Below are 23762 nucleotides of genomic sequence, written 5' to 3'. Positions count from 1 at the left end.
ACATTTTCACATGGTAGGCCAAAGATTGAGTCCTACCACTCTCAAGTTTGGTTCATTTATTTTTTTATGTTCCATTTCTCTTTCTTTATCTTAATTTAATGAGTTACATAATTATTGGTCATGTATTCCGCACCCCCAAATCAAATATCCTGGATACGCCACTGCTCATATCATGTTTTCACTTCGTCTCGAAAATTACCCGTCCTAGTATTAATATGTATCTTATAAAACTGAATGGTGTGCATTGAAAGGATTTATTGTGGGCCGCTAATTTAACTGTAGCTTAAAGGCCCGCCCATTTCATAAATGGACTCTCATATTTATTATAACTACCCAAATTTATGTTATGCTGCTATATAAATTAGGTTTAGTTTTTTTAAATTTTAAACAATATCAGAAAAAATCGCCCACAAGTTTTAATATGCAGTATTGGATGAAGATCTTCCGATTTAAATTAGATCCCTTAATTTATGGGGATTAACTTTGTAGGTCTACCAATTTAATTATTGTTTTGGAATATACATCGTTTTTGTGATTTTAATATTAATAGATTAATATACGATTGTATTTTTTTAAACTACAAATATTCTGATGCAAACGCGCCAAAAGAATGACTGAAATGATATAAAAATTATTATACTATAAAAATCATAGGTTCTTAAATTCAAAATATATTAACAATGATAAAAAATGAAATACTACAACAAATTAAACAATGAAAGTCACTATTTGTAAATGGTCTAGAAACCCTCTCTCTTATCCGTCTCTTAACCGTCTCATCCCTTAACTATTCATGGGCCCCACTATACTTTTCACTTCATCTCTTATTCGTCTCTTAACCATCTCTTAACTTACTATTCATTCAATTTCATTTTCTATTTTTTTCCCAACAAATTCAATTAATAAAAAACACACTTCATTAAATAAAATAAAAATACAACTTAAAATCCTAAAAAAAAGTACATAATTAAATTCGTGGCAAAATAAAAAAAAAACATAATTTAAAATACAATTTTATAGAAATTAAAAAAACTACTCCGCCGACGAATCATCTCCCGAAGACGGTGGCGGTGCACTCAAGCTACCTGGAGGCGGAATACCAATTTGTCTTGCCATATACTCAATTCTGGCAAGATGAGCTTGGTATCGTGGAGGCGTCATGCAGGAAGGGTCCACCATCGTGGCGGTCAAGTACATGGACAATAGGGTGTTCGATCCCGAGCCCGCCTGACTTGATTCGCCTCGGCCCCTCCTCCCTCAAGCCGCCTCCGCGGCCTTGGTCCCTTGCGGCCGACGGCGCACACGGGAGGACCCCCGGCATCGTCTGCCGTGCCCTGAACCTCCTGCGAGGCAGCCTCTTGTGTGGTGCTGCCCGAACCGCCCATACTAGACGAGTATTGGTCACCCGCCGTGTGCTTCGTGCGCTTCGAGGTCGAGCCCGAGCTGGACCGCACACCGCCGACCCACCTTTCCTCGTCTTTGACGGCCTCCCAGACATCGACATGTCTGAATTCTTTACCGATGTCGTCGAAGTAGACTCGCAAAGCTGATCTCAGAATGTCGGCTCCCATGGCTCCGCTTTGGTAATGAGCCGCTTCGTTCTTGTAGATGCCGTAGAATTTTTTGACCTCCCTGTCGACTCGGTCAAAGTGAGGGCGGAGCATCTTCAATGTGCGGCGGCGGGACCCTCTTGGCTTGATCTCGTTGTAGGCCTCGGTGACCTTTTCCTAGAAGCACTTCCGGGATTGTTGATTCCCGACGATGGGATCGTACGAGACGCTGATCCAGATGTTGTACACCGCCATCGTGTCCTTGCAGCTGTACGGATGTCGGCCTACATCCTCATCCTCCTCGGCCGCCTCTGCCTCTTCCTCCACGGCGTCGAATGCCCTGAAGCTTCCACCGCCTCGTCCTCCTTCCGGATGGGGTTCATCCGGATAATCCTCCCGAATTTGGGATAATCCCTGCGAATACCTCGGTGCGGAGGGACGAGGGTATGCATCCACATCAAAATAGGGTGGTTGGTACCCCCGGCGTCGACAAGCCCTTGGTGCCCGGCGTAGACGAACCGGAACCAAAACCACCCAACACGTTGTACATGCCCCCCTAGTCGCCAAACGCATTGATGTTAAACCCGCCGGAGCCGCCACCGCCAGAGTTTCCGTCGCCGGCCATTTTGTGATGAGAGGTTAGATGAAAATTGGAGAGGAAATGGAGATGATTTGGAGGATTTGATGTGTATTTGTTTGTAAAATGAGGATGAAATAGAAGTATTTATAGAGTAAATAAATAAAAAAATAAAAAAAAGGAAAACGGTCGAAAAACGGTAATATTACCGTTTTCGATTTTTTATTTTTTATTTTTTTAATTAAATTCGAATTTTAAAAAAATAATTTATTGCGTCAGCGTGACGAAGCCCACTCGCGGGCCGGCGAGTGGGCGTCACGCATGGCGCCGGAGCGCGCCACGTCGCGCAAGCGCGTGGCGAGACAGCCCGCGAGGGGTCTCGGTGGGACAGGTGTCTCGGCGAGACCGGGACGAGACGGGGCGCTGCAACGCGTCTCGCCGTCGTCTCGTCTCGGCGGGACGAGATACGAGCCACTCACGAGACGCGTTGCGCGTGGCCTAAGAACTGCGAGCCACCCCAATGTTAGATGATCAAAATACATCGTACATCCCGACACAATTGATGTTTATTTGGCTTGTCAGTGTCAAGTGATGGAACTACGTCATATTCCCACCACCTACTTTCCCTAACAAATTAGACACAAATCCACGATAAAAGTTGTAAGGTCTGTATACATGATGCAGTGATGCTACCGCACCATAAAAATAGAATGATGGACCATATTTAGGTACCAAATTAAATTAAAGCAATGTTTCCACATTATTATGTAAAGAGGTTCGCCACACCACCTTACTTTGATGAAATAAAATATTTTATCAATTTGAGAAAAGGAAAACTAGTAGTATAAGACATCATGCACGCACGTTGGCTGCAGGTAAGAAGAAGAGGAGGAGGAGAAAATGGCTAAGGAAGTGAGCAACAAACAGATAATATTCAAAGATTACATTCATGGCTTCCCAAAAGAATCAGACATGATCCTCAAAACCTCCATTATCAAACTCAAAGTGCCCGATGACTGCAACGACGCCGTTTTGGTGAAGAATCTCTACTTGTCCTGCGATCCCTACATGCGCAGCCGCATGAGCAAAATTGACGACAACTATGTTCCCATCTTCACCCCTTCCGAGGTAACTGATGCAAACGTGTTACAAGAATGACCCAACTGATATAGAAACTATTCAAACCTCAATTCGTTGGAACTTAAATTTATTAGTAATATCAAAACTAACACTATATATGCGCGGTTTAGAAATTCTAGCAACTTATACGAAAATAAAATGAAATTACGGAACTAACATATGCGTGATTTATAGATAAAATGGGCTCTTTTTTCTGACAGACTCGTCTTTTGTGATGAGTTCTAGTATTTAATGTTGTTACGGTGTGTGTAAACACAGCCGATGAGCGGAGATGGAGTGGCGACAGTGGTGGATTCTTCTCATCCCGATTTCAAGAAAGGAGACTTGGTGACGGCCGTAACTGGATGGGAGGAATACACTCTTATCAAATCAACTGAAACACACTTCATTCGAAAAATCCACAACACCACTGTGCCTCTTTCCTACTACATTGGGATTCTTGGTAACAATTATTGTAATGATTTGCATTAGTTATTAATTGAATTAAGACAATTTTGAAAAGATTGATATGTGCATAAATGAAGGTATGCCTGGGATGGCTGCTTACACTGGTCTTTATGAGATATCGAAACCACAACAAGGCGACGCGGTGTTTGTTTCGGCTGCATCGGGAGCTGTTGGGCAGATCGTTGGCCAGTTCGCGAAGCTCTCTGGCTGCTACGTCGTCGGAAGTGCAGGCACCAAAGACAAGGTTGGATGTCTATATATGTATATGAGTGTAATGAAAAAAATAATTTAACTCGATAAAATTATGCAAAACTTAATATTATGCGATATTTTAAAAGGTGGTTTCATAACTATTTTTTAGTGATTCATGGACAAATTAAGTTATGAATCACGCTCATACCTAACTCAATTTTTTTTAAATGACAAAATTACTTTTATCTAGTTATCTTTATTCTTTATTTTATCAAAATTTGTGTTCAAATCTTAGCCGTGAAATATTCAAATTAAAGGCTATTTAGTATTTGGTCTTCATTCTGTGAGTTAAAAAATAACTAATCCCCTTGCAATAGAGAAATGAGATGGAATACATACTTTTTTTTATAAAAAATAAAGACTCAAACGCTAACAACCAAGTACAAAAGCTATCCCAGCTAGCAAACTCCCTTAGTGTTCAAACGCTAACAAGACCATTACACTAACGCACAAAACAATGGAATACATACTTTATGTGATCACCAATTTTAGCAACATTCTCGTTTGGTCGTCGGGTAAGCATTTGTTTTTTTAAATGTCAATTCATTTATTTTTATTTTAATTAAAAATTATTAGTAACATTATTAATTTTAGATTAAATATAAAATTTAAATTTCACCACTAATCATCTTTTTTTCACCTACATCAGGTGGATCTTCTCAAAACCAAATTCGGTTTCAACGATGCATTCAACTATAAAGAAGAAACTGATCTAAATGCAGCTCTGAAGAGATGTTTCCCTCAAGGGATAGACATATACTTCGACAACGTCGGAGGGGAGATGCTCGATGCCGTGCTTCCTAACATGAAATTCAACGGTCGGATCGCGACGTGCGGGATGATATCGCAGTACAACCTCAAACAGGGCGAGGGCATGAGAAACTTGCTATACATCATGGCCAAGCAGATCAGGATGCAGGGGTTTCTTGTTTATCACTACCGCCATCTCTATCCGAAGCTGTTCGATTTAGTCGCGCCGCTTTTGGAGGAAGGCCAGATTTCGTACGTGGAGGACGTCGCGGAAGGGCTTGAGAGGGCGCCCGCTGCGTTGATCGGCCTCTTCTCGGGCCGCAACGTCGGGAGGCAGCTCATCCGTGTTGCTTCGGACTAGCTTAGCATCGTTGTTCGTATCCTCGAATAATGTCATGTTCTGTGACGCGGTCGACTTTGAAAAAAATATTGATAGAAGCTTCATTGGGAGACGGAGAGATATATATGCTCATTGTCTACTATCAATTTGTCTTGACAGTTGACTATACGAGTTTTCAATCATGTTTGTTTCAATATTCTGTTGGGTTGAAATAAATGTTATTTGTGTTGTTTTTATAATACTCTTATAATAAGAACAAGTCTTGAGCTAATTATGTGAACGTATGAAGATTCACATCTCGGAGAGGTTGGGAGATATTAAGGGTAAAGGCTTTAAAGATGAGGCGTTTCTTTTATACGCAGATATTAAGAAATTGTACTTAATGAATTAAATGAAGATAAAATAAAATGGGGAGCTAATGAAGTAAGAAATACTCCATATAAAAGAAAGTAAAATAAAAAATAATAATAAAGTAACGGTAATTAGATATTAACCCCGGTGAAGCAATGCAATGCATATATATCTGACATGCTGATTGATCACCACCACAAAAATCTTATCATCTGAATCAAATTTATAAGCTGTATCCTCGTTAACTGATGATGACTTTCTTTCTACAAATCAAGCACGCACACAAATTAAACACACAGTGAATAAAAAAATGGGTGAGGAAGAGGAAGTGAGCAACACACAAATAATATTCAATGGTTACATAGATGGATTTCCGACAGAATCAGCAATGACAGTGAAAGCCTCCACTATCAAACTCAAGGTGCCCAACGGCTGCAACGACGCCGTTTTGGTGAAGACTCTCTACTTATCCTGCGATCCTTACATGCGCAGCCGCATGAGCAAAATCGACGACAACTATATTCCCATTTTTACGCCTGGCTTGGTATGGCTAATGGCTTCTCTCCCATGTTAATTTATGATTCTTAAATATCTTGCATAAAATTTTGGTATTCTTTACAATTATAAAAGTAATAATTGAATTTTGTTATTTGGTTATCGATTAATCGATTAGAAAATTGATAATGGATTTTTTTTTTATTTCGGGTTGGTTCTGAGCTGTATTTAAAGAAAAGTTCAGTTATCGTTACAATAAAACCGACTAAGTAAGAGCAAGTAGTAGTAACTACGGGGTGAGCAAAATATTCAAAAAAATCGAATATTTGATCCGAAATAAATTACTCCCTCCGTCCCACAAAGATTGTCCTGTTATTCTATTTCCGTCTGTCCTACAAAATTTGTCTGATTTCACTTTTTACTATTTTTGGTAGTGGACTCATATTCCACTAAATCATTCCTACTCACATTTTATTATAAAATTAATATATAAAAGTAGGACGCACATTCTACTAACTTTTTCAACTCTGTTTTCATTATATTTCTTAAAACCCGTGTTTGGTCAAAGTAAGACAATCTTTGTGGAACAGAGGGAGTAAAATATAAAATTTGGATCATTTATTTGGATTTCGATTCTGTTCGATTTAATTTTTGGAAAATTTTAGTTTTTCGGTTCATATACATAAACCGGAAAAGCTGAATTTAATTTTACTAATACTTATATTAAACCAAAAACAAACTCTATTTGTGTAAATTTAGTTTTTTGGTTCAAATCAACTTTTGTAATTTTTTTGAATAGTTCGATTTGGTTTTAATTTTTACAAAAATCGATTTTTTTGGTTCGTTCAATTTAGTAAAAAATCAAATTGAAAAATCCAAATATTCATTCATAGTCTCTATTTAGGTTATATTTTTGATCGGTTAATCAACAATTTCAGTTCGGTTCGACATACACGTGATTGACCTTGTATTAATTAATATGCTACACAGCCAATACTAGGAAATGGAGTGGCCAAAGTAGTGGATTCTTCAAATCCCAACTACAAGAAAGGTGAGTTGATTTGTGGTATGTTTGGATGGGAAGAATATTGTCTTGTGAAATCCACCGACATTCTTTTGAAGATTGAGCACACAGATGTTCCTCTCTCCTACTACACTGGAATTCTTGGTCAGTTTAATTAATTCTCCAATATTCCAATTTTATATAGTAAATTCAGCAAAATTATATCCTCATATATAAGTATTGATGTGCAATAATCTCTTCAGGGTGGGCTGGAATATCTGCTTATATTGGTATTTATGAGATATCATGTCCAAAAAAGGGAGAAAGTGTGTTCATTTCTGCTGCTTCTGGAGCTGTTGGTCAGCTTGTTGGTCAGTTTGCTAAGCTCTTAGGCTGCTATGTTGTTGGAAGTGCTGGATCAAAACATAAGGTTTGTTCCACCTCTACTTAATTACTTGCATGATTATGATTTGTTTGATCAAATCCAATTATTTTCGGTATATATGTTAGGTGGATCTTTTGAAGAACAAATTCGGGTTCGATGATGCATTTAATTATAAAGAGGAAACTGATCTAAATGCAGCCTTAAAGAGGTTAGTTACTCAACCTAATAGGAGTATATATTTTATACTTTCATTTTATAAGTGTGCGTCAAAAAAGTGTGTTAATTTTCTAGGCGGAAATATGGGCTTTGAGTCAAGCTTATCGGGCTATAAAACTAGCATGCATGCCTAATGCAGGATTGAGGCCATTTAAGAGCTCTTAACTCGCTCTATGTTTGGTGTAGGTATTTCCCAGAAGGGATCGACGTGTACTTCGATAACGTGGGAGGGGAGATGCTCGACGTTGTGCTTTTGAACATGAATCTCAATGGTCGAATCATAGCGTGTGGAATGATCTCACAGTACAACCTTAAAGAGCCACAAGGTGTCCGAAACTTGTTCAAAGTTGTGGCAAAGCAAATTCGAATGCAGGGGTTTCTTGCTTCTAGCTACGTGCATCTCTTTCCGAAGTTTCTCGATTTTGTGATTCCCCTAGTTAGGGAAGGAAAGATAACATACGTCGAAGACATCGCCCAAGGGCTTGAGAGCGCGCCGGCTGCCCTGATAGGACTCTTCTCTGGCCGCAACCTTGGCAAGCAGCTTGTGTGTGTTGCGTCCGAGTAGCTAAGGCTCTCGTTCGCATACAAGTCCTTGTCTTTTTAAGATTGTGATACACATTTATTGTCATTAATGTTTGGACTACTATATATTGTCAAAGTCTAATCTTAATAATATATCACAATCTTGATTTTATATGTCCACAATTATATCTCTAATTTTATTTTTACTAGTTGTCACAATTGTCAAAATTAAAATTAAAGTGGAACATTATAATTTATTGATTTATTTTTTAGAACATAGGAATTTTTCAAACTAGTCCAAATTGAAACAGGAGCCATAATTGGGCTTTCCAGGCCCAACTCTCTCAATAGTACAATTGGCTTTCTATGCCTCAAATTTTAACAGACTTTTTCATATTAATGAGTTATTGCTAATTTAATTGAATAAATAAAAATTCTAAAAATCGCATTATGGTGGACTTTAGTAGTATGAAATTAAAGTCTTTGACCTCAGATATAAACTATTATGAAGCATGGTTATATTTTGATACAAAATTTTAAAAATTAGTTGAAAAAATATGAAATTGATTTAAATTTGTTCGCAATCATTCATGTCAATTTGTTCGAAATTGACAGCTACCTATAGCTGTCATTAATTAATTAAAAATAATTGTGAATTTACTAAATAACCATATAGCCCATAACCCCAATTTAAAATTTAAAATAATACAAACTTGAAACATCCATAGGCAAGTGTTGTTGCAAATATGGAGACAAGCTAGTTTATGTGGCATGTGCAGTGAATTATTTTAAAAAGACTAATTTCCGTTTGCTTTACAAAATATATATATCACATGATTTAAATAATTTTGTATTTGTTAAGAATTAATCAAAAGTCATCTCCTAGTTATAATAATTCGTAGGCTACAAGAGGTGTGTGATTTGCGTAAAAGTCCAAAAAATTGAATTTGAAATATTATATTAATACCAAGTGGAAATTAATACTATATGCGAATTATGTGGACGAAATTGCTTAATTCCACATGGCTATATCGGCGGTTGTGACTTATTTACTCTTATATAGATCTCGTGAATTTTGAATTTAGATTTAACGACGACTTTTCTTTTATTTAACGAGCTAAATTTTATTCGAATCTGTTTGATTTGTGCTTTTCAAACATTATAAGATCGGTCTGTATTTTAATATTTGTGCTCGATTTAAATACATTTAGTTCAACACTAGTTGTTTAAGTGAACTAATTTAATTATAAGTATCTATATTTAATTAGTTTTAAGTTGCAAGTGGTTTAAGTGAACTAAGTCAACTAACACTAGCTCCATAATTGGTGTAGAATTTGTCTTGTTCAATTTAATTAATGAGGCGAGTATCGTTTATTTATCTTACTTAAGAAGTTTTTTGTTTCAAAAATAATCTGAACTTTCTTTAATTTGTTCAAAATCTTTATTTTACATAAAGTTTCGATTTTTGCATAGGATTGATAATATAATTTGGTGTTTGGAAATGTGAATTAGTTTGTCAAATTCTCGCATAAAATATTTACAAATTCAGTTTTTTTTTTTGCTCTATAACTTTTCATACTATTAATAAATGACTAAAGGTCATTTGTGGTCCTATACATATGAAGATTTTACGATTTTGGTCCAAAACATTATCTTTTGAATTATTGCATCCTGAACAAATGAAAATGGTCCGGATTTAGTCCATTTTGGAGCAGTCAAATTTTTAACAGTAAACGACAATTAATTAATTGAATTTTTACTGGATTAAAAACTTTTAATTAGAATATTTAGGACCACAAATGGCCTTTAGTCTTTTTTATAACAAAACAATAACAAATGTTAGGTTACAGTATTAAAAGAAAATTGAGGAGTCTCCTCCTTCATATTCAAATTAAAAGTTGTTAATCAAGTCAAAACTCACTTTATTGTCATGGACCGTTAAAAAGTTGACGGTTACATCCAAAATGGACCAAATCCGGACCGTTTTCATTTATTCAGGATGCAATAATTCAAAAGATAATATTTTTGACCAAAATCGTCATATGTTTAAGACCACAAATGGCCTGTAGTCTTAATAAATGGACAAAAGCTTGTAGTATCATTTTTAAAGGACTATATAGCTAGGTTCGATGATCTCTGAATACCCGAACTCATACAAAACAATTTTTACACATATAAAAATACACCCACAATTTGCCTATACGCATAGACTCATTGCCGAACGAACAAATACTACTCTTCCTCCGTTCCAAATTCCCAATTTAGTTTAGTCGTATTTATTTTTGTGGTTGTCCAACTTAGTCGAGTTTGTATTCCTTTTCGAGATATTCAAAAACATCTCAAAATTCAAATTATAAAATTATACGTTATACTTAATCTTGAATTACTAAAACTTCAACTCTTATTGAAATATTCAAAGATTTGTGATTGTGATAAATCAATAAAAAGTTAATAAGGAATTAAAATAAAGTTAACGAGGGCTAGTTGATCTTTTCAAAGATAGTAGTAGTAGTATTTAATTGAATAGCATCTCTTGTAAATGCAGCCACAATTGAAAATCCACCGATCGACCGACAAATTATTTAAACTAACTTGTAAAGAAGATCATACAATAAAAATTTCTTAGTGCAATTTGCACAAAGTAGAAAGTGACACTATGACACAATCCTTACTTCATTAATTAGTAATTACATTATTAATCTAAAAGTCTCACCATATCTACAAACCTACGCTGCCTACATGGAATTATATACACAATTTACAAAAATACTATCCATCGATTTAAAGCCCTATTTTATTTAAGCCCCTTTTATGATTTTTTTTGTACTAATACAAATTATAGGTAATATTGAAAAAATAGCTAGCCATTTAAAAATATTATCTCACGCATACATTTTTAAAAATTATTCAAATTTCTGATTTATTAGGAGTTTATATAGTATTTTATTATAAAATGAGAAATATTTTTAGAAGTCTGATTATTTCTCATTTTAAGATGTAAATAGAGTACTACTATTATTTAGATATGAGATTCATATTTAAAAAAAATATTTATTATAATTTGCATTATGTCAATATAATGTTGATATCATATTCACATTTTTATTGCTATTGTTTCGTCATCTATTAACATTTTTTAACGTTTCAGATAATAGTTTGGAGTTTGTACAATATTTAAATTTTACATTTAAATATATATTTGATGATTGGTTTATTTAGTTTCGTGGCTTAAATTATTTCTTTCCAAGAATAAATATAATATTGAACAAGTCAAACTTCCACCATGTTTTAATCTAAGGCTCTTAGCCTAGTTGGCACAAAATCATAAATAGTTGTTAAACCCAACCACTTTTGTCCACTTCAAACTATACCCTACACGGAATTTAATGCCAAGTGTCTTAATGTTCAACCATCTCTTTATCTGCTTTTATTAACGAGTATGGACATCAATTTAACTGTATATGCCAAAATTCATTGATTGATTAATTTGATTTGAATAGCTCGACAAATCGATAAGAATATATTCTCTCCGTCTTATTCAAGATGACCACATTTCTTTTTTTTTATCCCTATCAAGATGGTCAGACTCCAATTTTGAAAATAACCTCTCTCCCATCTATCCTCATTAAAATATTCAACTACCTTTTTCCTCTCTACATTATTCCACCTAACAACACTGCATAAAATCATGTGTCACTCAATAATGTGGTCATCTTGAGTGGGACGGAGGGAGTACTATTATGATAGAAAACTTTATAATATTAAAAAAAATATTTTCCCATCTATTATTAAATATCTCATAATTGATTGGCTCACGTTTTAAAAAATTATTTGATTTATGAACAAAAGTAAAAAATAAAAGTTAGTGAATTATGAATCTTAGTGTATATGATTGTTTTATGTAAAAATAATAATGGAATGAGTCAGTATAGGAAAATATTTCAGTTCTTCCTCTTTCTTTCGTCAAAGACATTATATATCAAATGGAAATATAGGATAATATATGATTGAATTATGATAACAGTAAAAAAATGATCGTATTGAACAAGATGTCATCACAAATACAAAATCACGTATCACTAAATAATTACGAATTCCGAAACCAAAAAATAAAAAAAAAATTACGAATTCATTTCATGTAGATTGTGCATATATTTTTAACTTGATGTATATTCAATGAGTAAAAAAGAATTTGCAAGTCTTGACCTAATACACATTTTATTATTGAAAACATCAAATACATCATGTGTAACCAACACACACGGTTTTACATTCCATATGATAGTAGATATAATACTGTATTCTTTTGGGAAATTTACACTAAATTTACATCGTAATGGCAATGAATTAATGACGAGACATTAATCTTGATTCAACACCGTGTTTTGTGTAATTCACGAGACGTGAGAAAGTGTTTATATTTACATACCAATAACTCGTTTTGTGAAGAGCAAAACTGAAATTTTGATGAATTCTGATTTTATTCCATACTTAAATCAACAGGAAAATCATAAACTTTAAATTTATTTACATAACAAAAAAAATTAGGTAAAATCGTATGACATGAAATCCAATAAATTATACGTAGACATCATAACTATTGTGCTAAATAATGGCGTATGCTCGTGAATAAAATGACATTGTTTATCCGAAAAACACCAAGTATATTATTTTGCAGTCAGTAATTGATAACGAATTCAAGATTTATGAATTTTCCAACTGACTTTCAAAGTTGCACAGTCGATCAATAGAATTGATTGATTTTTATTGTTTTCCAATCGATTTAATAGTAGAATTGATTGATTTTTATTCTTTTCCAATTATATTTATTATTGAAAAGAAAAAGTAATAATAACGTCTGTTTCGCGTATCGAGTGGAATAAAATACATGCAAAATTATGGTGTCTTCTTCCCCTCCCATCTGTTTGGCCTCTCTCACTCAGATCCATTCCTTTTTCATTCCTTCATTTCTTTCCATTTCCGTTTGAGGGCTCTCTTCTTCTCCAGCTCTCTCCAACGATCGTCTCTCCAAAATAGTCCTCAACAACTTGACAAACATCCAAAAAAATCCACACCTCTTCACACACCACAATCGTTGAAATTCATCAACGGATGCATATTGGATTACCCCATTTCCCTGCCCCAGTTCCGCAATTTTCCATTTGGGAGAGAAATTAGGTCGAATTAAAATAAGGAACAGTGTTGGATTGAGGAGAGAAATTTTCCATTTCGGAATTCAATTTGAGGCGAAACCGCCAAAAAATTCAATCTTATTTAACGTAATCGAAAGGGGATTTTTTTTCAATTTTTTTCCCTGGGCCCTAATATTAATTGGGTGGGGGGTTATGGTTTTTGGCGTGATCAGAAACAGTTTCGTGAATTGAATTGAATTGAGTGATGGATATTGCGTCGCAATTGAAGCGCGGGATCTCGCGCCAGTTCTCGACGGGGTCGTTGAAGATGAACCGGGGGTTCAGTTTCCAGCGGCAGAACTCGCTGGACCCGCGGCGGAACAATTTCCGGTTCAGCTTCGGGCGGCAGTCGTCGATGGACCCGATACGGCGGAATCCGGTGGCGGCGGACGGCGACGCCGGGGAGGAGGAGCTGACGGTGCCGAGCAACCTCGACAGCACAATGCAGCTGCTGTTCATGGCTTGCAGGGGCGACGTGGAGGGTTTGCAGGAGCTGCTCGATGAAGGGATTGATGTGAATAGCATTGATTTGGATGGGCGGACCGCTCTGCACATCGCCGCCTGCGAGGGCCACGTCGGCGTCGCCAAGCTTCTCCTGAGCAGGAAGGCCAATATTGATGCTCGGGATCGATGGGGCAGCACGGTAACACTTGATTTCTATCTCTTTTCAATTGTTATTTGTTGCTCTGTTTTTTTTGGGTTTATTTGTAGCTCTGTTTTTTGGTTTATTTGTTGTGTGTCGTTCTGTTCTTTTTTTTGTTGCGTTCTGCAATCTGCATTTGGTGTTTTATTTACATCCGTTTACGTGCTTATTCAAGATGGGGCGAGCAATGGGTTTTCGACACACCAAGAAAAGAACAGGAAGTTTTGTAGGTGTGGATTTTCTTACTTATTTTGACTAGATTAGGATTAGGATTAGGATTAGGAAGCTTTGTAAGTGTTTAATTGATGGATATGTTTTAGTGCCAATGGCCCTTATCTCGTAGAAGTACTTTCCAGAACGTTATAAAACTAGCAAAATATTAAGCCTGTTTAACTGACATTTGTAGCGAATGCTTCCTTGTTTTGGCTTTATTTTGTGGCCCCTGAAATTCAATGATAATTTAGATTGATTTATTGATCATGACAGGCTGCAGCTGACGCAAAATATTATGGAAATGTGGAAGTTTTTAATATTTTGAAATCTCGTGGAGCTAACGTTCCAGTAAGTATGAATATCATCTTGTGGGGAAGCTGCTTGTTTCCCTTTCACCACCACTAATAAAATTTATTCTCGTTTTCCTAGAAAACCAAAAAGACACCCATGACGGTTGCAAATCCTCGTGAAGTTCCAGAGTATGAGCTCAATCCATTGGACATTCAAATACGAAGAGGTGATGGCATATCTAAGGTATGGCCTTCTGTGCTACTATCATGCCCTGTGAATTATATTGTATGCATAACGAGTGATTCTGCCTTTTCTAGGTTGTTGATTTTTAATCACTGCATCTCTTATGTCTGTGACAGGGATCTTATCAAGTTGCCAAGTGGAATGGCACTAAAGTTTCAGTAAAAATACTCGACAAGGATGGCCATGCAGACCGTGACTCGATGTATGTGCTCCTCTGTTTCCAGCTTTACTTCTAACTTATTTATTTTATTTTTATAGTATTAATGGAAATTTCATATTTTTTCATACAAGTACCTAGTAATTTAATTTTCTAATTTGTGTATAAATTCCTGAACTGGACTATTTGTTATGCCTACTCTGCAGAAATGTGTTCAGGCATGAATTAACCTTGTTAGAAAAGGTTCGGCATCCCAACGTGGTTCAGTTTATTGGTGCTGTTACCCAAAACATACCTATGATGATTGTTTTGGAACATCATTCGAAAGTAATCATCTCTCTCTCTCTCTCTCTCTCTCTGCGAAGTTGGGGCTAAAGCTTTCAGTCCCGACTCGTCCTAGATTACGTACATATATGGTCTCATACATCTATTTAGCCATCTTAACCGTCTACTGGTGTTTTGACTGCTGCATTGTATTGTATTATATGGATTGTTAGTTTTATTAGCCTCGTATGGAATCGATGAATGAAAGGTTGTTTATAGCTTCCCCACTATCCACTTTGCTTATTTTTGCTCTAACTGTTCAGGGTGACCTTGCTAGTTACCTTCAAAAGAAAGGGCGTTTATCCACGTCTAAGGCATTAAGATTTTCTCTTGAAATTGCAAGGTACATACGCTGATTCACGAAGATGCACTCAACGAGTATATCCTTATGCTGTTCTTCTATCTATCTGGTCGAACTTCTGAGTTTATTTGCTGTGTTCTGGTTTTCATAACGTTTATTGTGCAGGGGCATGAATTGTCTTCACGAGTGCAAACCAGAACCGATCATACACTGCGATTTAAAGCCAAAGTAAGGCAACGGAAGGCTTAAGCTGGTCAGAGTGTCTGAATACTTTCAACTTAGATGGAGTGTTTCATTTCCAAATCACTCTTTTTTAATATTTGCAACTTTTGTAAGGTACCAGAAATATTTTGCTGGATTTTGGAGGGCAGCTGAAGGTTGCAGGGTTCGGTGTTACTAAGTTATCACTACCGGCATCTGATAAAGTAAAACTTTTGCAGCCCGAGGCAACAGATCGTTCAAGTGAGTATTCACACATTACATAAGTTCTGGATTAAACATTTTCATATATAAAGTAGTTTACGATCTTAATCTTTTCTGCCCGTGCTATTTGTAGATGTGTACATAGCACCGGAGGTGTACAAGAACGAAACATTCGACAAAAGTGTGGATGTGTACTCTTTTGGTGTTATGCTATTCGAGGTATACTCAACTATACACGTTTAAGCACTTTCAGTTCGTACGAAATGATCAAGTTTCAAAATGCTTTGCCACGCTTCTTTCACCAGATGATGGAGGGGTCTCCGCCATTCTCTTCAAAGTCTGCAGACGACGCTGCTAGGCTTATTTGCTTAGAAGGAAAGAGACCATCATTCAAGTCAAAATCCAAATCTTTTCCTCCAGAATTAAAAGAGTGAGTCATACTCGCCTAATCATACAAGAAACGCGTTTTTTCTGCTCACGCCTAATGCTGGTGGTGTGCCCCAGGTTGATCGAGGAATGCTGGCATTCGAGTCCCAGTGTGAGGCCAACGTTCCCTCAGATCATAATCCGATTGGACAAGATTGTCACGACATGCTCCAAACAAGGATGGTGGAAAGACACTTTCAAACTCCCCTGGTATGCTTCCGCGCTCTTTTTGCTTTCGTTACGAATTACCAAACCGAATACGAAAACAAGAAAACATACGTTGGTTTTTATATATATGCATAATTTGCAGGAAATAAGGAATGGGAGAATCCATTAATTTTCAGTGCCTAAGCTTAGAAGGAATGTTGTATTTACAGAGAATCCACACAAGATAAGCTCAAGACCCATTTTGTATTTACACACATTGTTGAGTTTTATATATATGCATAATTTTTGTTGCCATTTCTTTTCCTTTCAAAACATTATTTTATATTTATGTTTATTTAATCAATACCCGAAAAAAGTCTCACCAATCATCTTCGGTATTGATCCAACAACCACATAAACAATGTTGCATTTAAGATAATGTGGAATATGACTCAAGTAAATTGGGAAAGAGTGAGTATCATCTTACAAAAATCTCAATTATTCTATTTTTCTTAGTGCGGAAACAAATTCATCAATATTAGTAGCAGAAGTCCCACCTTGTTCCACAGCCTCATGAGCCAAACTCTTCCACTTAGAAGCATTTTTCTTGAGCTCAATCCCTTCATCTCCTTCAACAACTTGTTTAATCCGCATTGCGATCTCCTCTCTCCCGACGATTCCATCCTCGCCAGCTTTAACTCCGATCCCGAACCCCCATACGTCCTCGACAAACATAGCGTTTATCGGCTGATCATATTGCTGCGCCATGGCCACAAGAGGCACGCCGTGGCTCAGTGCCTCGAGAGTCGAGTTCCATCCACAGTGGCTCAGGAAGCACGCCACGGCGCGATGGGCCAACACCTGTGGCTGATGACACCACTCAACAATAAGGCCTTTCTCTAAATCAAGATTCTTTATCTTATCCATCTCAGAAGCTCTCACCACCCACAAAAATGGGCAGTTGCTCATTGCTAGGCCGTGGGCGAGCTCCTCCATTTGCTCCTTTCGGAGACACGCTAAGCTTCCGAACGAGACGTACACGACTGAGCCGCTCCCCTTGGCATCGAGCCATTTTCGGCAGGCTTCGTCTTGTTTTGGGTCAAACAGGTTGATGATATGGTTCGAGACTAATCCCTTGCTTTTCTGGAGTATTAAGTAAGTAGGTCCAATAGTCTTGACTGGCCATAGCCTTGCCATCCAATCCAATACCTCCAATGACACATCAAATTTAGAGCATGAAGCATATACACTAATATTTTCACGGGATAAAATGTCATTAAATTAGAAAATTTGATTCAATTCTAATTAATCTATATATTTGAAAATAAAATACTTCATCCGTCCATAAAAAATAGTCTTAGTATTATGTGAGACGAGTTTAAAGTGCAATTGATAAATCACATAGGGGAGAGAGAAAACATGATTAAAATTATAGTATTAGTTAAAAACGGACCCCACTGTTTTAATGTGTGGTGGGTCACATAGATGAGAGTTTTAAATAAGTAACGTATTAAGGCAATAAACTTCGGGAAATTTTTTATTAAGTAGTCTGTGAATAATTTTGTGGACAGGGCGAAAATTGAAAAACATGACTTTTCTTGTACGGGGAAGTACTAAATCACGACATTTTAATTCTTTTCTTTGTTGTCTCATTCTTGTACAAACAACGTCATTTGGTGGTACTCATAACAACATTGTTGATTAGTTTGAAATAAGTAAAAAAAAATTATTTTCCTTAACGTTGTTTTAGTATCACCAAACGACGTTGTTTCATATCAATAGTCGAAAAAACTAAAACTCCGCGTTGAGATTGACCAGAATATGACCAAACCACTTGATTCAAGTAGCCATTGTGAAGTGCCACACTAGATAAGCTTTGTGTGGCAAAAAAAAAAAGTGAGTAGTACCTGAGATTCAAGCGTGTGAAATGAGTTGAAGAAGATCCAATCAGCTCTCTGAAGATTATCAAACTGCTGACCAATAAGATCCACACCAAACCTCGGTTCGTCAAGACGAGCAAACGAAGGGAGATGGTGAGGTCGAAGAGGAGGCAGCGCCGGCAAGTTCACGGTGGAGTCTTGATCGTATGGAAACCTCAGCAAGCCTTGTCTCAAATGGTAATAAACAGCGGTAACACTGCAAGGCAGAGCGAAAAATGTAGCCCCGAGCAAGCCTCGTTGGTGCGCGATATCAAGCACCCAAGGCATTACCGAGTCGTAGATCACGGCTTTAACCTGGCTGCACTCGTCCAAGAAGGCGGCCAGGCTGCGCGACAGATTGGCCTTGAGACGGGCGAAGTAGGCTTCGACGGTCTCGGGCTGCGTGACTTGCTCGTGGCCGTCGGAGAGAGGGTGGATTGTGATGGATGTGTGGTGGAATGTAGCGGTTTTGGATAGGGAAATGGTGGTGGTGAGGGTGACGCGTAGGCCGTGGAGGGTGAGGGACTCGGCCAAAGCGGCAGCCGGGTTGATGTGGCCTTGGGCTGGGTATGGGACCATCACCACCTCTGCATCCATTTCTTTGCTTTGCTTTTCTTTTTTGTTTTCCTTTTTTGGGTTTATGGAGGTTTGATGTTCAAAGTTAAACATTTGGAATGTTTTGGAAGCATTAATTATTGATGTATAGGGTATATATACTTACACTTTGTGTTGGGAACCCGAACTCCGCTTTAGGCAAAGCTCTCACGATTTTGCTCTAGGGGTACTCTCCAAAAAAGGCCTCCTACTAATGAAATTGGATCATATATATGCTTGCCACTCTTATTCATTCTTCAATATGAGATATTGTTTCCCCTCACACTTTGGGACCGTTTGTGGTTTAATGGACTACTAGACGAAATAGAGTCATGTGATGGTTGTTCAGTCGAATCTCTTAGCCTCTCTTGTAACAAAATTGATCTTACCAAATGTCCGATACAATAATATTTTTTTTCAATAAAAAAATTTATGATAACTTATTACCCTCATATCAATACAAACCTCTGATAGTTAATGAAATCTTACCAAATGTAATAGAAAGTCAAATTTAATAAAATCTCACTTTTGTTCATAAAATTTCATTTTAGATTATTTATCTACCATACCAAATATGCTATAACCATTCTACTAATATGTAACTTGTTCAAACCAGAACAGAGGTAGGGCTAAAATCCATGCCATCATCAAACACAATCTTAGAAACAAAATCCAAAACACTAACATCGGAACTCCCACCCTTCCCCACCGCCTCCGCCGCCAATTCCTTCCACCTCAAAGCATTCCTCCTAATCCGAACATCCCCTCCAACCACTCTCTCAATACACATCGCAATCTCCTCCCTCCCAACAATCCCATCTCCGCCGCCGCACCGCGCCCCAGCCCCCCACACATCCGCCACAAGCTTCGCGTTAGTGTTCTGGTCCACCCACTGCGCCATCGCCACGAGCGGCACCCCGTGGCTCAACCCCTCGAGAGTCGAATTCCACCCACAGTGCGTCACGAAGCACGCCACGGCTTTGTGCGCCAACACCTCTGGCTGGTGGCACCATTCCACGACTAGGCCCTTCCCTGCCGCGGTATTGGCGAAGTCGGGAGGGAGCTTGTCGAGTTCGGAGGATCGGACCACCCATAGGAAGTGGCGGCCGGTGTTTAGAAGGGCGTGGCCGAGTTCCGCCATTTGCTCTTTTTCAAGAGAGGCGATGCTTCCGAAGGAGACGTAGATGACGGAGTGGGTTTCCCTCGACTCGAGCCATTCTCGATAGGCGTCGGCCTTCGGCTCGAACATGCTGATGCTGTGCTTCTTGGCTTCGCCGAGTAGTAGGAACGTCGGTCCGATTGTCGTGATCGCCCATCGTCTTCTCATCCACTCGAGTATCTGCGTATTTAATGATATTATGATATTGGACTTTCATTCATTCATTAATTAAGACAAAAAATTATAAGCACTTGACTCTACAACCTATAATGGCCTTAATATAAATTTTCTTCGTCTTCAAAAATTTCTTTCATCTTAAAAATCTCATTTTACTTTTTTTAGTATACTATATAACGTATTATATTACAAAGTGCTATCCATATTAACTAACTTTTCTAATCCACTCTCATTTCATATTTCTTAAATTCACATCGAAATTAATAAAGTGGAATTTGATTATATTTCAGACGAAAACAGTATTTCTACCATTTCCGTCCATCCCACAAAATTTGTCACATTTCTATCAGGTAGTGGACCACATATTCCATTAACTCATTTCTTAAAACTGTCAAAGTGTGATAAAATTTAAGGGATGGAGTGAGTAATTTATTTAACTGTTCAACAAAATCAAAGATATTCTAAATTATACACCGAGAATTGTTCATGTATCAAATTAACATATATGTCTATACTTAAACTAGTTGATTCATTCATATGTAAGATTCGATCAAATCATGGAATCAAATAGCGCTACAGATGCATTTTCCAAACATGTTACGTTTAATCACTGAACATGCAATACCAGATATGCATCTAGATCATATATTATTGTATGCTATTTACGCTACGCCTCATTAAATAATGATAAAAAAATCCTCATAATTATTGTGAAATTTATTCCATTTGAAACAGGCGAAAGAGAAGAAAAATACCCGAGTTTCCAAGTTGTCAAAGGTGTTGAAGAAGACCCAATCCGCTCTGTCAAGATTAGAGAACTGATCATTAAGAAGCTTCACAGCGCATTGGTCAGGATCCACCAAATGGCAAAAGGAAGGCAGATCTCTCTTCTCGAGTGGGGGCAGAGCCGGCAGCGACACCGCCACGTCATCCTCGTACGGATACCGAAGCTGCAACCCTTGTCCCAAATGATGGAACACGGCGGAGACGCCACAGCTCTGGGTGAAAAAACACGCCCCGGCCAAACCCCGGTCCTTGGCGATATCCAGCACCCACGGCATTATCGAGTCGTAGATAATAGCCCTCGCGCAGCTCATGTGGTTGTCCATGAAATCTGCCAAATTCCGGGAGAAATTGCACCTGCGTGCGAACGCAAGATAAAGTATCGCTGAATTTTATTTATAAATATATTCTCTCAAGCTATGTCTCATTTTGTTATTTCGAAACTTGTACTATAAGTTAAAATCTCATTGTTTAATACGTTTTGGGCATACCACACAATTCACTAAATCATTACACTTGCATGTCATTACAAAATTAATAATATAAAAAATGAGACCGAAACACTACTATATTTCTGCACCAATTTTCTTTCAAATTTCTTAAAATTCACACAGAGTCAAAGTGAGATTTTAATGGATGGACGAAGGAAGTACTACTCCCACAGTCACGCAATAGGAGTCATATTTGGTTATGACACTGATTTTAAGAAATGTAAAGAAAAGTGGGTTGAATAAAAACTTTTTCATAAAAATCTACCTAAAATTTGAAGACTTTGTAGAAAATAGGAGTAGAATAGATTGGTAGGGGGTTAAACTTAACCTCATCCTTTGCGTACCTGAAGCGTTTGAGGTATGCCTTGACGGTCTCGGTCCCCTCCACGTGCTCGGAGCCATCCGACACGGTGTGTAGCGTTAGAGAGGCGCAGTCGGAGAAGTTTGCGGATTTGGCGATGGAAGTGGTGGTGACAACGGCGACAAGAAGGCCTTTGGACGCTAAGCACTTGGCGAACGCTAGAGCCGGATTGATGTGGCCTTGTGCCGGGTATGGGATCACTATGACTTGAGCCTTTCTACCTGAACCTACTTCTATACCCATCCTTTGTAGTATATGTGTATATGATGAACATCAAATATAGATTATTTATAAGAGAGGGTGAGAGAGTGAGATAGAGAGAAGAGAATTTGAATTTGGAGACCGTGTTAGATAGGATAGCAGTGTTATGTTATTCTTTGGAATGGAGAAATAAAGGTAGGTTGAATTGGCTTGATGCATTATGGTGTCAATAATTGAGTTGATAGCACCTTTTTCTTCTAGAAAAGTAGTGCTCTAGAAGATGAAATTATTTTAGTAGAAACAATTGTAATTTTGGTCTATTTTGGAAAGTAATGAAAACACTCTTCTTTTTAAGCTCAAATACTTTTCTCCAACTCCAGCTCCAACGCCCCATACTGCGGCATGCATTGCTAAAATGGGCACCGTGTGGCTCGTCTTCTCCAGAGTCGAGTCCCAACCACAATGGCTCATGAAACACGCCACCACTTACCGCTTTTCAGACAGACCTGACCACCCATGAGGATTGGTGGTTGTTCATGATTAGGTTATGTTACGAGGTTTAATGTAAAATTTGTAAGGTAAAAGAGAAACGGTACTTATTAACTTATTATAGAGACATAACTTACTAAAAAAATAGTTAAATATTATTAGTAAAAAATGAGATCATCCTTATTATAAAAACATAATTGAATTACTATAAGCAGATAGTGACTAATTTTTGTGAATAACTTAAAATAAAAAAATAAAACTATAAATCAAACAGAGAATTCACTCCTTGATACATTCTCTCTAGGCGTTATTATTGTTGTTTCCAAAAGATAATAAACAATAATTTTTTTCATGTTTCTGATCAAGTAGCAGTGTTGGGCCCAGAGTGTTATAATAGTAAAACATGGATTGAATAATTGAATGGCCAAGACCACGTATGCTTTTTTTAAAAATTTAAAAAAGACTCAAAAGAGATAATGGTAATTCTCTGGTCAAGAAAAAAGGTGACAATTCAATCCCATACGATACCTATAGTCTATTAATCTCTTCAAAATATCAACTAAAAGTCGCGAACTATCGATAAAATATCACAATATTGCTATAATTAAGCTTAACAAAATATGGCATGGCCTGAAACTGGATGTTTTAATTATAAAGTTTAAGCACATCAATCTTGGCTTTAATTTAATTATCAAGAGCTTTAATTTATATCTCCAATCTGAATCATGATATTCATATATACCTCTTGTTCGATGAGGACGTTGATCTCGACGCCTGTGAGATGTAGTGTATGGCAACGTAGGCGCAGCCGGAGAAGGTTGCTATCAATGGCAATGAGGACGTCGATCTCGATGCTTGTGGATGCGAGTCGTTTGCTCTATTTTATTTATTTATTTATTTATTTTTATGTTCCCTCGTAGTAGTCCTACGAATTGTCGCACTTTCAGCGTGTCATGTGAACAAAATTATATGATCCAAATTCAGAGGGAGTATTTATCTCAATATAGTAATATTCATATAGTTATACGCAAATTATCATAACATTAGTACATAAATATTTGAACCATCATTATTACTCCCCCGTCCAGGTTAACATGATTCATTTCTTAATCGGCATTGGATTTTAAGAGTTGTTGGTTAATTGGATAGAGAAAAGTGGGTGTAAGCATTAAATGGAGAGAGATAAAGAGAATTGGATAT

At 37.2% G+C, this 23762-nt stretch overlaps 5 protein-coding genes across 5 annotated transcripts; 3 read left to right on the top strand and 2 right to left on the bottom strand.

Annotated features, from left to right (window-relative positions):
- The first annotated feature begins 2966 nt into the window (after window positions 1-2966).
- On the top strand, window positions 2967-5295 carry LOC121802140 (2-alkenal reductase (NADP(+)-dependent)-like). Its single transcript, XM_042201719.1, has 4 exons — window positions 2967-3255; window positions 3526-3709; window positions 3792-3958; window positions 4616-5295. Exons 1-4 carry the CDS (start codon window positions 3028-3030, stop codon window positions 5075-5077), a joined length of 1041 nt encoding a protein of 346 aa, XP_042057653.1. The 5' UTR covers window positions 2967-3027; the 3' UTR covers window positions 5078-5295.
- A 361-nt stretch (window positions 5296-5656) lies between these two features.
- Window positions 5657-8200, top strand: LOC121805530 (2-alkenal reductase (NADP(+)-dependent)-like). Its single transcript, XM_042205421.1, has 5 exons — window positions 5657-5951; window positions 6893-7070; window positions 7169-7335; window positions 7416-7498; window positions 7693-8200. Exons 1-5 carry the CDS (start codon window positions 5718-5720, stop codon window positions 8069-8071), a joined length of 1041 nt encoding a protein of 346 aa, XP_042061355.1. The 5' UTR covers window positions 5657-5717; the 3' UTR covers window positions 8072-8200.
- Window positions 8201-12911: 4711 nt separating this feature from the next.
- LOC121805809 (integrin-linked protein kinase 1-like) lies at window positions 12912-16703 on the top strand. The gene is made up of 12 exons (XM_042205818.1): window positions 12912-13863; window positions 14350-14424; window positions 14506-14610; window positions 14727-14812; window positions 14974-15094; window positions 15355-15434; window positions 15558-15620; window positions 15736-15854; window positions 15949-16034; window positions 16121-16245; window positions 16320-16451; window positions 16552-16703. The coding sequence occupies exons 1-12, from the start codon at window positions 13426-13428 to the stop codon at window positions 16556-16558; spliced, it is 1437 nt and encodes a 478-aa protein (XP_042061752.1). The 5' UTR covers window positions 12912-13425; the 3' UTR covers window positions 16559-16703.
- A 121-nt stretch (window positions 16704-16824) lies between these two features.
- LOC121805810 (UDP glycosyltransferase 9-like) lies at window positions 16825-19241 on the bottom strand. The gene is made up of 2 exons (XM_042205819.1): window positions 18296-19241; window positions 16825-17597 (listed from the first exon to the last, which is right to left on the bottom strand). Exons 1-2 carry the CDS (start codon window positions 18974-18976, stop codon window positions 16887-16889), a joined length of 1392 nt encoding a protein of 463 aa, XP_042061753.1. The 5' UTR covers window positions 18977-19241; the 3' UTR covers window positions 16825-16886.
- A 170-nt stretch (window positions 19242-19411) lies between these two features.
- LOC121802464 (UDP glycosyltransferase 9-like) lies at window positions 19412-22247 on the bottom strand. Its single transcript, XM_042202138.1, has 3 exons — window positions 21856-22247; window positions 20993-21377; window positions 19412-20240 (listed from the first exon to the last, which is right to left on the bottom strand). Exons 1-3 carry the CDS (start codon window positions 22113-22115, stop codon window positions 19509-19511), a joined length of 1377 nt encoding a protein of 458 aa, XP_042058072.1. The 5' UTR covers window positions 22116-22247; the 3' UTR covers window positions 19412-19508.
- Between the last annotated feature and the right edge of the window lie 1515 nt (window positions 22248-23762).

This window comes from Salvia splendens, chromosome 5, assembly GCF_004379255.2.
Source record: "Salvia splendens isolate huo1 chromosome 5, SspV2, whole genome shotgun sequence".
Classification (NCBI taxonomy): domain Eukaryota; kingdom Viridiplantae; phylum Streptophyta; class Magnoliopsida; order Lamiales; family Lamiaceae; genus Salvia; species Salvia splendens.
The sequence above is the reverse complement of the archived record's forward strand: the minus strand, read 5'-3'. Positions and strand labels throughout refer to the sequence as shown.